Source organism: Ambystoma mexicanum, chromosome 6p, assembly GCF_040938575.1.
Source record: "Ambystoma mexicanum isolate Mex_15411 chromosome 6p, UKY_AmexF1_1, whole genome shotgun sequence".
NCBI classification, from domain to species: Eukaryota; Metazoa; Chordata; class Amphibia; order Caudata; family Ambystomatidae; genus Ambystoma; species Ambystoma mexicanum.
In genome coordinates this window covers 1,038,314,247-1,038,329,374 of record NC_090935.1, presented here as the reverse complement: position 1 = coordinate 1,038,329,374, position 15,128 = coordinate 1,038,314,247, and the positions used below count along the sequence as shown (strand labels likewise).

General features: G+C 43.6%; 1 protein-coding gene across 4 annotated transcripts in view; it reads left to right on the top strand.

Annotated features, from left to right (window-relative positions):
• Positions 1 to 15,128, top strand: part of SYK (spleen associated tyrosine kinase) — a 556,773-nt gene that overhangs the window by 434,696 nt on the left and 106,949 nt on the right. For all 4 annotated transcript variants that reach the window (XM_069625644.1, XM_069625645.1, XM_069625646.1 and 1 more), the window contains one exon: positions 5,657 to 5,753. In XM_069625644.1, the coding sequence (XP_069481745.1) occupies positions 5,657 to 5,753 (97 nt within the window). The remainder of the gene's footprint in view (positions 1 to 5,656; positions 5,754 to 15,128) is intronic.

Here is a 15,128-nt window from a genome sequence, read left to right as displayed (position 1 = left end):
TCAAAGTCACGGTTATGGATCATTTTAGTGTCATGCAGGGGTTTGGCAGTGACCCATATCTTTTAAAACTCCCCAATCTAAAAATGACTTTTGCCAATGTTCTCGTGATGAAACCAAACCTCTGTTTAGAAAGTTCAAGGGACAACCAACTGTTAATTAAATAGCCCAATTCATCCCAGGGTAAAGTTTAAGAGGAATTCTCGGAATCGTTCACATAGACAAACTGACTACCCCACACTCACCCGAATTCAGCCTCCACTGCAATGTCCAGGGTAACACCTTGCAAAAATGTAATACACTACTGCAAATGTTCTCAGATTCCTTTTCCAATGTATCCCAACATATGTGTATGTGTGTGCATCAAGTCTTTGCATATAGATTAATGTTCAATATGTTATTTCGTTGTGGGCCATTATGGTTAATATGTGTTGATGTTTGTCCTGCATTGACAGACATATCTGTTCACTGTTGATTTTGTCTTTCAGTTCTTACAGCTCTTGACCTTTGCACTCCTTGTGTGCTGTCACCTGACCTAAATTCTGATCTGCATTAATGTGGCAGGTCCCACTGGAAGAGCCGGTTCCCATCACCATGTCTATGCATTCATGTGACACTACAGTAGGAAACGTCCACAGGACTGGGTTCACAACGGGCGCATTTCTTTGGTTAAAGCTGTATAGAATACGCATTTAAAAAAGTCCATTGTACGACAAAGGTACAAGGCACTGGGACTTAAGCAAAACACCATGAATTCTGGGCAAAGACTGCGAATCACACAAATACTTGCTAATCACACACTATTCACACCCGCACAACATACTTATCTGTACACTTTTCACCTGTACACTTTTCACAAACGAGTACCATACCTATCCATACAATTTTTCACAAGCAAATACTATACTTATCTGTATACTTTTCACAAGTGAACACCATACTTATCCACACACGTTTCACAAGCGAACACCATACTTATCTGTACACTTTTCACAAGTAAATACTGTACTTATCTGTAGGCTTTTCACAAGCAAATACCATACTTAACTGTACACTTTTCACAATTAAACACCATAGCTATCTGAACACTTTTCACAAGTGAATATCATACTCACCCAGACACTATCACAAGCAAATACTATAATTATCTGTGCACCTTTCACAAGCGAACACTATACTTATCCATACACTTTTCACAAGCAAATGCCATACTTATCCATACACTTTCCACAAGTGAACACCCTACTTATCCTTTCACACCTACCTTCTATATGTGGTGATGATTATCAAAGTTTGGATTGCATATAAATGGTGAAATGTAGGTATGCAAGCACAGACCAGTAGTACTGCAAATTGATGCTCACTATTGAAACGTGAACATGAACACAAAAGAAAATTACATTTAATTGTAATTTAAGAGGTGTTTTAAAACTGCAGTTAATCACTACCTGCATGAGCCCCTGGCACCAAAGGGCGTGTATGAAGCAGTGAGTTTTGCATAAATCTGCGATAATACACGTAAGCAGGCATTCCACCTGCATCCCAACAATCTGCGAACACATGAAAAGGAATGAACGCTGTCTTCAGCTTGTGTGCAACTCCACAGCCAAGATACTCAATAACTCAAATAAAATGACTCACGCCTGATCATTCCTGCCTGGACTCTGTACTCCAGCTCCTGTTCAGAGTACAAACATGGCTCGTATTCACATTTGATTTGATGATTGTGCTCTCACTTACATTTTTGAAGATTTAAAATATATCAGCCATTACAAACTTTACAAGTTGAGTCCTCGGACATAAAGGCTTCCTTAGTCATCTTCTTTTTATATCAAAACTTAAAACATATCTGATAAATATGCATGGAATCGTTTCCTCCATCTCCAGCACCTCAGCTACCCTTGCACTCTAAGTGTAACCCCTTGAGTGTCCCCCTTTGTACAGCACTATTTGTCCTGCCTGCTAGAATTACGCGTGATAAAATCCACACACACATGCATGCATTTCCTTAAGTTCCTCCTATTTTTAGATATTCGAATATCTGCCTAGTTGTTATGGAATACATTTGACAACATAAGATGCAAAAATTACCCAGGGATTTACAAAGTATCACGGCAGTGAGGACTTCCATATAGCGAATTGAGGACCTCCAACTTGCAGCCCCTCAAGGGCTTGTTAAATACACCTCAGTGCCTCTGAGAATAGCCTGTGCAGTGGGCTGTGATAGCTTGCTTAGCTATGTCTCTAGGCCTAAGCATGGCAGTGGAGGGACTGTTCATTGTTTTTTATTTTAAAACTACCTGCCATGTGAAGTTAGAGGCCGTGCGGAAGGAAGACGAAAGCCACCCATGACACCACTGCCATTGTTGGGTGTACTCTTAGCGGATGTATACGAATTGTTTGTTTGACAATCGCTCGAATTACAATTGACCTTTTCACAATTGACCGAATTGTGAAGGTCAATTGTAACATATATGCGGGGGGAAACCCGTAAGGATTTCATATAGCAGAAACACAACTGGAGAGAAATATAGCCCTGTAAATGTAATGCGTGATCCTTACGTATATGCATACATAGTGCATCATTTGTATGCGGCTGTTGGGGGGAATTTGGATACATTCATCAGTACCTACGAATGTATGATTTCCCACGCCTCTTAGATAGAGGGGTCGCCTGATATCCGTTGCACCTCTCAACTCAGCTTAAATAATGTCCCTTATTTTGTTTACCTGTGTCAACTGGTTCCACAGAACACTCTAAAATGTCTCTTGGATTCCAATCTCCACAATTTGAGTACTATTCTTGTGATTTGTAATTTTCATAAATCACTTGATATCCTGGCTATTAGCTGAAGTCTTTTTTGGTAGATTCCCATAAAAGGTGAACCACTTAATTTATTACCTGTAGTTTCATTTTGAACATATCCCTTTGTGTTTTGGGGGGGACACAATCAAAGTGCCATCTGCCCATTAAAATCATAGCTGCCACATTTTGTACACGTTGGCGCTCAGCAAACAGGTGTTTGAGTAGACAAAGAAGCAAGACTCCAATCTACTGGAAATGAAGCTATTATTCATTGTGATTCTGTCTGGGAAACTGAAGTGGTGAAAGATTTGGTGCAACGTTTGAAGATTGAAAAAACAACATTGAAAAACACCTGGAATGGGTAAGAAGGAAGAGAGTCAAAGAATAATCACTTGTCATAACTACATTTTTCACTATTGCAGTAGGTGCTGGCAAGCAACAAGACAAGATGGCTGACTACAGGGGGACCAGAGATTGGGTTTGGAGAATGGGGTCAGGAACTACATTTGGAACCCATTCAACTAGAGCCGGTTGGCACACACCCGTGTAACAATGTCTGATAAATACACATGAATGAAGACCCAAGGGAGCAAGAGGGATTCATTCACTTCACTCATTTGCTGCAAGACCACCATTATGTTTCCCTTTTCTGAAAGAGATGGTGTTCACAATAGCCTTAATTTGTTCCTCTGCTCGGGCAGAAAGGTTAGCTAACTGCACTCGACCAACAGTAATAATAAGGTGGTACAAGACCACTGCCCAATCAAGGTTATAAATTAATTAAGAAATGCTAATGGTCAGATTGAGTAAAACAAAGTCTTACTCAATGGCCCTATGTATTTGGCAGGAAACCTCATTTGACTTAAATCACAATGACTAACCACCGTTGCATATTTTTCCATCTTAGAAATGACACTGGTGCAGTTCAAAGTGCCTGTTCAACAGCCAGAGAAAGCCAAAAGTCAGCTCTCTTAGATATGAGCAAATGCAATGTATGACTCTTCATCATATGGCTAAACAGTTTCAAAATAAATGTGTGCTTACTCAGAAGCAAGCATGACGAGTTACAAGGTTACTATTAATGGTCATTTCAAGGGAGAAACAAAACAACAAAAAACGTGTGGTTAGTGGTGGCTTAACTGCCCTGCTTTGGATTTCTTCCTGGTTGTAATTCAAATGAGTCTCACCGTCCATCTTCTGTCATCTGGCTACATAAAATGCCTTCCTCCAATGACGACCACTGCGGTGCACACAAGGAACTCCCTTACCTTCACCCTGGACAACTGAAGTCCTCGTGGAAATCTATCAAAACTTTGGGAAGCAATCGGAAACCTTATATTGGAGAGCTTTGTAACAGATGAGTGCAGTTACACAAAAATGTATGTATTGTATTTCCTAACTTCCGGTTCAGGTGTCTCACTCAGTCTCCATTTTATTGAGACTTTATTTTCTTCTCCTCGCAGGATTGTGTGCCTATGGGCAAGTCTGTTCCTGCAGCAGATCATCCCCCTACCACCAACTGATTTATAAACATTTATGTAGATCATGAAAATAGCGTCATCTCAGAACTGGAAACAGGATCACCTGGTTTTCCTGGGTCTGAGAGAATACATACCAGTTTGGCCAAAAGGATTAGGAAGCTGAGTGCCTCCAGGTTTCTTTCCATATTTAAATGCTTATATTTTTAACAGTTGACTGTTCAGAATAATGTTCTTTCTAATCTCTGGTCCAGTCCATTTCTCTCCCTATCCCATGCGAACAATACACAACACATACCTCACATACACACATATGCACAGAAATGCGCTTGGGCATGCGTGCACACATACTCATGCACACATATGGTGCACACACCCGAACACATGCACACTCTATAATTCTCTTGCCAGCCCCTAAGGAGGGATAGTATCAGGACCCTCCACTCCCCACCAGGGTTGCTGACAGCTACCTAAAACAAGCGGGGACCATTAGAGAAATGGCATTAAAGAAAACAGAACGAAATACGAAGCTCACTGCCACTAAAGAAAAGTTCAATGTTCTCGCTCTCCTCACGAAACCTCAGCATCCTATTATTGCTGCCTTTCCACTTTCCGATTGGATCAATGTCTGACACCGTTTAATCTCTTCTGTTTTAATCATATATTGAAATGTGCCTTGATTGCTTTTTTTTCTGCTGGCCAAGAAAAGCAAATACGCTGGCCTGGACTGGTGCATGTGAGATACATTCTCAACTCCCCCCGCAAGCCCGCTTCCCAATTACACGCACTACCAATTCTAGGTCAACATAGATCCCTTGAATCCGCCTATCATTTGATTTGAGCGCGTCTGCTGGAGGTTTTCCTGAGATCTGGGAACTATGGATAGGGGCAAGGCAAATCTCAATGCTGCACCGCTACCACATGGTGATTATACCCTGTCCCATCTGTTTAGGAAATATATTTGGTAGATAGAATGCAGCTGTCAGTGTTAAAGGCAGGCCACATTGCCTATGGCAAGTCCATGGAGGCCGAATGCGGGCGGTTGGAGAAGGGTCAACGAGCTAACATTGGTTATCCCCACGCAGAGGGATAACTAACCATGCGCAGGTTCAATAGAGGGAGTGAATACGAATGTGCGCATGCCCTGCTGATTCACAATTTATCCTCATCAATCTGTTTTTATTCTTCTGTTTTCAGCTGCTGTGCTTTGGTTGCATCTGCTTTATTTTCCCTGCCTAACTAATAGACAGATACTCTGGGAGCCGCATGGCGCTTTAAAACGCATGGTTTTCTCTATAGTATGAATTGGGCAAATTATTCTGACGGTGGATTGGCCATTCCCTTAGTAAATTATCTTTCCAAATTCCTTCTCCAGGCATCGCCAGGGACTATGAGTTACAGAGCCAGCAGCCAGAGTAAGAACACTTACCATAAATTGTTGAAAAAGCAAACAGTCTTTCCTTTAGGAAAAGGTAAGTGAAATCGCCCAACATGTATCTAATATGCCCCCATAAATGTAACAAATTGCCTAAATGCATTAGCAGAAAAACAACGGGCATTTGGCATTATTCCTGCTGCTTTTCTGTGGAACTACCTTAACATTTAGCTACTGTTACTGCCACTCAGTCTGGCGGATTTACTGATGGATTATGACTGGCAGTACTGTTGTGTTAACGCCTGTTTTATTGGAGTTCATAAGACTGTATCTGGGAATCACTGTGATATGATAGGTTATTTATAACGCGCTTAATACGCAGACCTGGGGATCGAACCTGTGGTGCTCTGTGTCATCTTGCTTCCAAGGCAAGCACATTGCCCCTGAGCTATCCTCCTGAGACCAAGGTAGTCCTTCTTTCTCCTGTGATAAATACTTGAAAGCACCCAAGAATACACCTTCTTGGTACTGGGTGTGTCCCAGTAATGACAAGCACTTGATCAAATCAACTAAAGTAAATATTGAGTTGCACTTTCAGTTTTTATACAAGTTTAATATCATGGTATCCATTTGTTAAAATGAAGTCAGAGGTAGACGATAATGTCCAATGCATTTCAGATCAGCGTGATCCTTCCATAGGGAAGTATCTGTAAAGAAAACAACACACATCTATGAGGAAAAACGTCTGTTAGATGCAACTTCGTTATAAAGTTTTAAACATATTAGATGCCTGAGTACTTTTACACACTTGGACCAGTGAAGGGGAAGACCGTACTCCATAAACAGTAGGAGGCTACATCATGTCATAGATAAGACACTGCATTACAAGAAGAATCTGTGATAATTCCTCTGGACACTATTAAACTGTTTGACTCTTAAGAGTGTAAGTGGTTGTTTAAGGGTTTGGAAATGTTCGAGTCTGGCTGAATATTCTGAAGTTGATAAGTGTGTTGTACAACACGCCCCTGGCCAGAGTGAGAACTAGAAAAATGGATTTCCAGCAAATGGACTCTCGAAAGAGGCATGAGGCAAGGTTGCCCGGTGTCACCAATAGTGTTCGATATGGAGCTGGGACCCCTAGCAGGATTTTTTAGGAACTATTTCTGGCATGAAGGTTGATTCCTGCAATCATGTGGTATCCTTGCATGTGGATGATGCATTGGTACATTTTTGTAATATCTCGATAATTCTGGTGGTACTAGATAACTTTGCTGCACTTTTTGGTTTTCGTGGCCATAGGGAGAAGTCCGTCATTTTTTTATTGCTGGGATGAAGGAATGTTTAGAGAGAAGCTCTCCCGAATTGAGGGGTGTGTTGGGAGCATGAGTCATTCGTGTATCTGTGTGTTTAGGTTTTTCACTCAATGAGGATACCTTTGTGTACAATACAGGCAGAGCACTGATAGGCTTAGGGGATACCATAACATTTGGTAAAATGGGGCCATCTACCCAAGAACAGGTCAATGGCCTGTGTTCGTGCCGGTAGAGGGACTTACAGAAACCCCATTGTTTTGCATATTACGTAACTATGGGTTTCACCCTAGGTTACCAGGGGACTCCAGACATGGACCTCTTGCTCACTGTTCTTAGAGAGACGCAGCTCCACCTCACTGATGAGGCCCGACTAGGCCGAAACGCGTATATGGGGTTGCTGTTGATACTCTTGTTCAGAGCAGAATTGCCTAGTATTTCGGTGCTGGACTGCCCCTGGGAGGACAAAGACTGATATGCAGGGAAATGTCTTCTCTGTGAAAGGGACAGTGAGCTAAAGACTTTGTTGAGACTCTCCCGCGGGCCATCCACCCAAGAACAGGTTAATGGGCCATGTTTGTGCCGGTAGAGGGACTCCCAGAACCCCCCTTGTTTTGCAGAAAATAAATCAGATTTGACAGGAAACAGTGAGCTTCTTACAATAGGGAGAGTGTGAGGGACATTCTGACCAGGATGTGGAGATGAGCAAATGGAACAGTCACTGCGACAATATGTAGAGGAGCAGCTGAATGCCTCTGCAGGAAGTCCCGCCCCCATTTTCCAGATATGTTGGAAACCGGAAATCGCGACATGCACGACACCAGTGATTTCAATCGGGCGACACACACCTTGGTGGTAGCCTAGGATGTAGCGCCCAATTGGAATGTTTTCTCTTTATTTTATGCAAATTCAATTTGAGATGGCACACAACCTTTTTTTTCTCACACTGCCTTTTTCAAATACCCCAGCTCACAATGGACCATGAACCAGGCCGGTTGGTGGAAATGCAATATTTAATTATTTTTAAATTTCAAAGAAATTCATACAAATCTTAATGTTGGACAGCAATCACCAATGGGGTGATAATTACAATGAAAACTGAAGCAATACACTTGGTTAACCTTCTACAAGAACATATACAAAGCACAAATGGATAGGAGCACTTTTTCTCTTTGGGTAGATAGCACCTAAGTTAAGATTTCCCCCTGCAATGCCCTGCCAAACCAATATATGAATCAAATTTGGAATGGACAGAAAGAAGCAGCAGGGAGTCAGGGATATTGTGCAGCAAACAGAATCAAAATCTGACCTTCCCCAAACTAAGAGGCAAAAACCCTTTGCAATGGCATAGAATGACTACTCGGAAATTGGCAAATAAATAATGAATGTGTGGTTAAATCTATGAGGCAAATATGATTTCTCATAATAGCAGGAATATATAAACACTGGCAATCACAAGGCAAGTTTTCAACAAAAGGCATACAGTTCAAAAACAAGTTCAAAGTAAGAACATAATGAAGCCAAATCACAGATTGGAAAGTTGCATTTTATTCTCAATTGCCGTTTCAAATGACACAAACGGTTTTTATCAAAAACAGGTGAAATACTCAGATTTGGAATGCGGTTTTTGGACTGGGGGATATATGCACATCACAGGGACAATATAAAAGTGAAAGGATGGTTGTAGATGAAGATTTGGATGAGATTTGCAAAATAAAAGGAGTTTCGATTTTGGCAAAATGAAACTGTGAAAGAGAGAAAATCGTCTGGGAAAGAAAGAAAAGTTTTACTAAAGCTAGATTATCAAGGCTAGATAGTGCTGCCTATGAAACAGGTTAAGTAGGCTGCATTGACCTGCTCCATGCCGCGTTTCTCTTTGCATGGCAATTAATTAACTTATTCAAAATGTTGCTAAGGAGTTACAAGATACCTACCTACCTACCTACCTACTACCCCTGAGGCCGAATTTATGCTTAAATCTGCTGCCACAATTGCTCTACCTGCATACAAGAGCTAATTATATCTGGCCATCCGTTTTTACTGGCCTTAACAACTGTTTTCTGCAAGTGAACCTCCATTGATGACATGAGGCTTCACCTTTCCAAGATGGCCGCCCATTGAAATTTATGATCACCAGCACCTTTGACCTCCTGTGCTGAGCCCCACACAGCCACTGATTGGCTGCAGCCCGGCTTCTAAGGGCCAATAGAAAACCGGGAGGCGAGAGCCGGCACTCCCACGAAGGCAGGACCACAAAGGCTTCCTGTCCCAAGCCTGTCCCAACCTGACTTCCACCATCCCTCTGAAGGAGCAGGAGCTCCCCTTCTCACACTGCAGGAGCAGTGCCTGCCATTGGAGAAGCTGGCCAGGCACATCCTGATGCAAGGTAAGCCTTAAGGCTGATTGTGCTGGCCAACAGCTCGAAAATCTCCAACTACCCCTGAGGCCGAATTTATGCTGAAGTCTGCTGCCACAATTGCTCTACCTGCATACAAGAGCTAATTATATCTGGCCATCGTTTTTACTGGCCTTAACAACTGTTTTATGCAGGTAAAACTCCATTGATGACCATGAGGCTTCACCTTTCCAAGATGGCCGCCCGTCGAAACTTATGATCACCAGCACCTTTGACCTCCTATGCTGAGCCCCACACAGCCACTGATTGGCTGCAGCCTGCTTCCAAGGGCCAATAGGAAACCGGGAGGCGAGAGCCGGCACTCCCACAAAGGCAGGACCACAAAGGCTTCCTGTCCCAAGCCTGTCCTCAGCCTTCCTCGCCGTTCGTCAGGTCCTTTTTGCCCATTTTGCACCGAAACTGTTACCTACACCTTGCATGAATGAACAAAGCCGAGCCTTAACGTGGACCGCACGTGATCGGCGAAACGATTCCGATACAGTAAGACTATCTGTCATCCATATTCCTTTTCCAGCTGCAAGCTTCTATATTGACATTTTAACCATTGCGTGACTTGAGGTTGTCAATAAACTTGAAAGCTTTGCATGCCACGTCGTTTACCGTGCGAGTCTGTACTATGCTCCTACCCTTTTCCACGTGCTAAACATGCCGTAAACTTTATGTCACCTTGTATGCCTTTATTATCAGTGCTACCGACGCATATATAGCATCCATTACTGATTGCGTTCCTGACTGCAACGGGTGCATTTAACTTCGCTACTGCCGCTGACACTGTTACGGTAGCACTTCGCGACCTGCTGAAGGAACGCACATTGACCGCCCGCACCATCGCCCACCTAGAGCGACTATGCAACCACCCGTTATGCATTTTCCTGTTCTCTGCTCATGGCTGCACACCGAGGGTTCAAGCTCCTCCTAACTCTGCCGCAACCGTATGCTGCACCCTTGTAATTTACTGGGCACTATACTGATTTGTGAACGTTACCGCATGAACGCTCTATCACGTTGTTTGGTCATTTGTTTGCAACACCTATGTGTACCCTTATTGCACTGTACTGACTTGCCCTGTGGCACGTTTTCCTTCAAGAAACTGTTATCACTCGCTCTATCAGCGACTCTACCTCTCTCAAACCAGATGGAACATCTTGAAACTTTCCATAATTCCCAACAAGACACAGATAATGCAATAGCCTGAATGACTGCTAGAGCCGCGCACCATCACCCCTTTGCAGGCCTACTGTAACCTAATTCCTCATATAGCTGAAAGTACCTCCCCCCAATATGTTACCTCACTGCATCCTGCCTAATAAATATACATCTTGCCCCCTGGAATTGCATTAGCCTTAAGTGTATTGCCATCACTGCTGCCCATTGTATTCCAGCCTAACAATGTGCCCACATATCCAAATGCCGCACTATTGTTTTTAACAGCTCAGAGTGTACTGCCAATATTGCTGCCTACTGTATTCTAGCCCTATTGCTTTTAGCAGCTCATAGTGTACTGCCAATGTTGCTGCCTACTGTATTCTAGCCCTATTGCTTTTAGCAGCTCAGAGTGTACTGCCAATGTTGCTGCCTACTGTATTCTAGCCCTATTGCTTAAAGCAGCTCAGATTGTACTGCCAATGTTGCTGCCTACTGTATTCTAGCCCTATTGCTTTTAGCAGCTCAGAGTGTACTGCCAATGTTGCTGCCTACTGCATTCTAGCCCAATTGCTTTTAGTAGCTCAGAGTGTACTGCCAATGTTGCTGCCTACAGTACTCTAGCCCTATTGCTATTAGTAAGCTCAGAGTGTACTGCCAACGCTGTTGCCTTTGGTATTCCATCCTAAAAATGCGCCCACACTCCCAATTGCCGCTTTATTGCAGCTCAGCCTAAGTGTAATGCCAATGCTAGTTACTGCCTCACTGCACTTCAGGCCACCAATGCACTCTCAAATCTGTACTGCCCCACCACCACCTGCACCTAACCTAAAGTCCATTGGTCCTTCACTGCACAACCCTGTGACTAGACCATGTTCATCTGGCTCACTCTAACCATGTTCCCCTTTTGTGTCATACAGAACAATGTTCCCTGTAGTGGCAATGCCTTCATTGCCTTCAAGGACGGCCTAGCCAACCTCGGATGCCCCAGACACTACCCCATCCCCTGCCCCACACCGTTCCTACCCTCCTGGCCACCCTTCTCACCGAACGGACTCCATCACCACACCTTAGCCAAAAATACTAGCCTCCCAGCCAACACTATCTCCAACAAAACCTCCAATCACTTCAGACATAATGTCCTAGGCAGCGTCCCGGACACCACCAAGCCTAACCACACTAAACTCATCACTAAGACCCCCATCCCAAAGGGTGCCCAAAAAATCATATGCACCGCTAACCCCAACATCATAGCACGCAACAACAGACTTGCCACAAGACTCCACCCGAAAACCAGCAAGCACTCTACCAATTACAACTCCACAACTCAGGAGCCACCAAAGACCCTCAACAAGCCTGATCCACGGCCCCTTGAAGGAGCCCTGCTCAATGTCAGATCCCTGGTGGCATACCCTACTGAAGTGGCCGACACCATTTTAACTAATGATCTTGACTTCCTTGCCTTAACGGAAATGTGGTTACATGAGGCATCAGGACCATACCTATCTATAGCCATCCCTGCCAACTACTCCATCCTCAGAGCTGATAGACCTAACGGTAGGGGAGGTGGCGTAGCATTCATCTCTAAATCACTACTTGGCTGCAGATCAGTCTCCTCCTCATCACTTAAATCTTGTGAGTTACTCCCAGTCAAGTTACAAACCTCTCCCACAAGTACAATCACACTTCACCTTATCTACAGACCACCAGGCCCACCTGGAGTCTTTGAAGAAGATATCACGTCGCTCATTGCTGAAAACTCCAAGCCGCTAGCACAATCTATTCTCTTGGTGACTTTAATCTTGGCTACAACGACCCGAATGACGCCCCAGCTACATCACTAGCAAACGCTCTTACCGACCACGGTTTCACTCAACACAGTAACCTACCCACTCACCAGAAAGGCAGAATTATAGATTGGGTGGCAACACTAAACACCATATGCAGCGACCCTCAACCCCTCACATGGTCAGACTGTTACCTTATCCCCCTCGAAATCAACATCTATCAGGTAGCTCCCAAAAAATGGCCTATGGCACCTGCGTGCCCGACCAGAAACAAATGTAACATTACGGCCGAGGCCTTGCTACCACTGGTCCTACCAGCCCTAAATGCACTACCGGCCAATGCTGAACTAAACCTACTGGTTGACACCTTCAACAAGTCCTTGGCCAATTCCTTTAATACCATTGCCCCCCTGAAACTACGCAAAAGTAAACCAATAGGCCATTTAAATTTGTGGTAAACCCCAGAATTTAAACTACTCAGTTAAAAAAAAGCTAAACTAGAACTCATATGGAAAACTAACCAATCTGTGGAAAACAAATCCAACCTCAGGAATACATCCGCCCTATACAAAAAGGAGATAATTTGCACCAAAAAAGACGCTTACAACATCAGGATAGATCAGGCAGGCTCTTCCACTAAAGAACTCTTCAAAATTCTAAAGGAACTAAAGAACCCAAATCCACCCGCAGACACCTGCATAAAAGACAAGCCTTGGTGCACCAGCATCCAGAACGCCATTAACTCCAAAATCATAGGACTTCAAACTAAAATTGAGGACAAATGCCAACAACTCTTTAGTAGTAAGTCTACCAGCCCAAGCTCATCCCCACCCACCGATCTTAATACAGGCTTCACCTTTAAAAAAGTCCCTACTACAGAAGTCCAAAAAATCATCTCCTCCTTAAAACCATCTAATTGCAAAGGGGACAGCTGTCCCACCCAGATAATAAAAGATGCAGCCAGAGACCTATCCCCTTTCATCACTTAACTTATTAACCTCTCCTTCGCTAATAACTCAGTCCCTAGCAACCTAAAACAATCCTGGGTTCTCCCCCTGCTAAAAAACAATCCCTTGACGCAGCCATACCCACTAACTATAGACCCATCACAACTGTCCCATTCCTGCTAAAAATATTGGACAAAGTCGCTTACCTCCAAATCCAGGAGCATCTAGAATCCAACCAACTCCTAGGTATACGTCAATCTGGCTTCGGACCTCTACATGGTACAGAAACTGCCCTTGTGGACCTCAAAAGCCAGATTGATGAAATTAAAGACAAAGGCAAGGCCGCTATCCTACTCCTACTAGACCTATCGGCAGCCTTTGATTTAGTCGATCATGAAATCCTTTGCAGTCACCTATCTAGCGCAGCACATTTCTCCCCCTCCGCCACCTCCTGGATACAATCCTTCCTAGCGAACAGAACCATGAGAGCCTTCTCCACCACATCAGCAGCAGACCCTATCCCCGTCACATGCAGAGTCCCACAAGGCTCTTGTGTCTCCCCGACTTTGTACAACATATTTACAAAGCCACTATTCGACAAACTGGACCATCTGGGTGTCACCTACACTAACAGCAGACGACACCCAGATACTCCTCACTATCTCAGGCAACTACAACACAGACGCCACCCGAATCAATGAAATCTTCTCCATCATTCAGGCATGGATGGCCACTCACGGCCTCTGTCTAAATGATGAGAAGATAGAGCTTCTCCTAGTCGGCTCTCCCAGCAACCTGTCCAAACTCAGTCCTCACTACAAAAACATTATTATCAACGGTAACACCATCCCCATTGTTAATAGTGTGAAAACCCTAGGCTTTTACTTTGATGCCAACACCAACCTCACCAAACAAATTAATATGATCGCATCAGCCACCGCCTACACTGGCAAACTGATAAGAGCCTGCAGACCTTTCCTCTCGCCCCATAGCTGCCTCACACTTGCCAGAGCACTCATACAGTCCAAACTGGACTATTGCAACAGCCTATACCTAGGTGCCAACCAATCAATAAGTAAGAAACTCCAAGTTCTCCAGAATAACGCATTGCGCGCAGCACTCAACATCCCAAGAGAGAGCACATTTCCACAACTAGGAAAGCATGCAAATGGCTCTCAATACAACAACAAATTGACCTCAAAACCATCTGCCTCACCTACAAAGCCTTAAACAACCTACCCCACCATATCTCACCAAAAAATTCACTATGAAATCTGCTCCCAGAATCACCATGTCATCCAACTCCTTATGCTTGGTAGTGCCTAGATTCACATTAAATAGAGCAGGGGGCTCCAGTTTCACAGTGCTTGCCTCACTTCTCTGGAACTCCCTACCCCTCAATATCAAAACCATTGAGTCCTTCCCAGCCTTAAGGAAACAGGTTATTAGCTGGCTATTGAACAAAGAGTAGTGACCACCTCTGAATCTCCTATGAACCTGCTGAAGTTTTGTAAATAATGTAAATTGCTGTAATTTGTAATTGTTGCACCATGTATAATGCATACCTCATTCCTGTAACTGAACTCTTTATGCACACATCTACCCACTGGTCTGGAGCGCTATACAAATAAAATAAACAAACAAACAAACAAACAAGATGGAGTGAATGAAAGAATGGGGCTAACACTGGGGAATCAAGGACAAAATGAATTCTGACATTCGGACAAATTACCAAGGCATGGATAAGATATCTTAAAGAGTGGAATAAAGACAAAAGGATCAAGATGGGATAGCTATGTGTTTCTATGGGATTGAAAATACTCACAGTCCTCGCTTGTGTTTGAATTTTTGGAAAAGTCAACTGGGTTC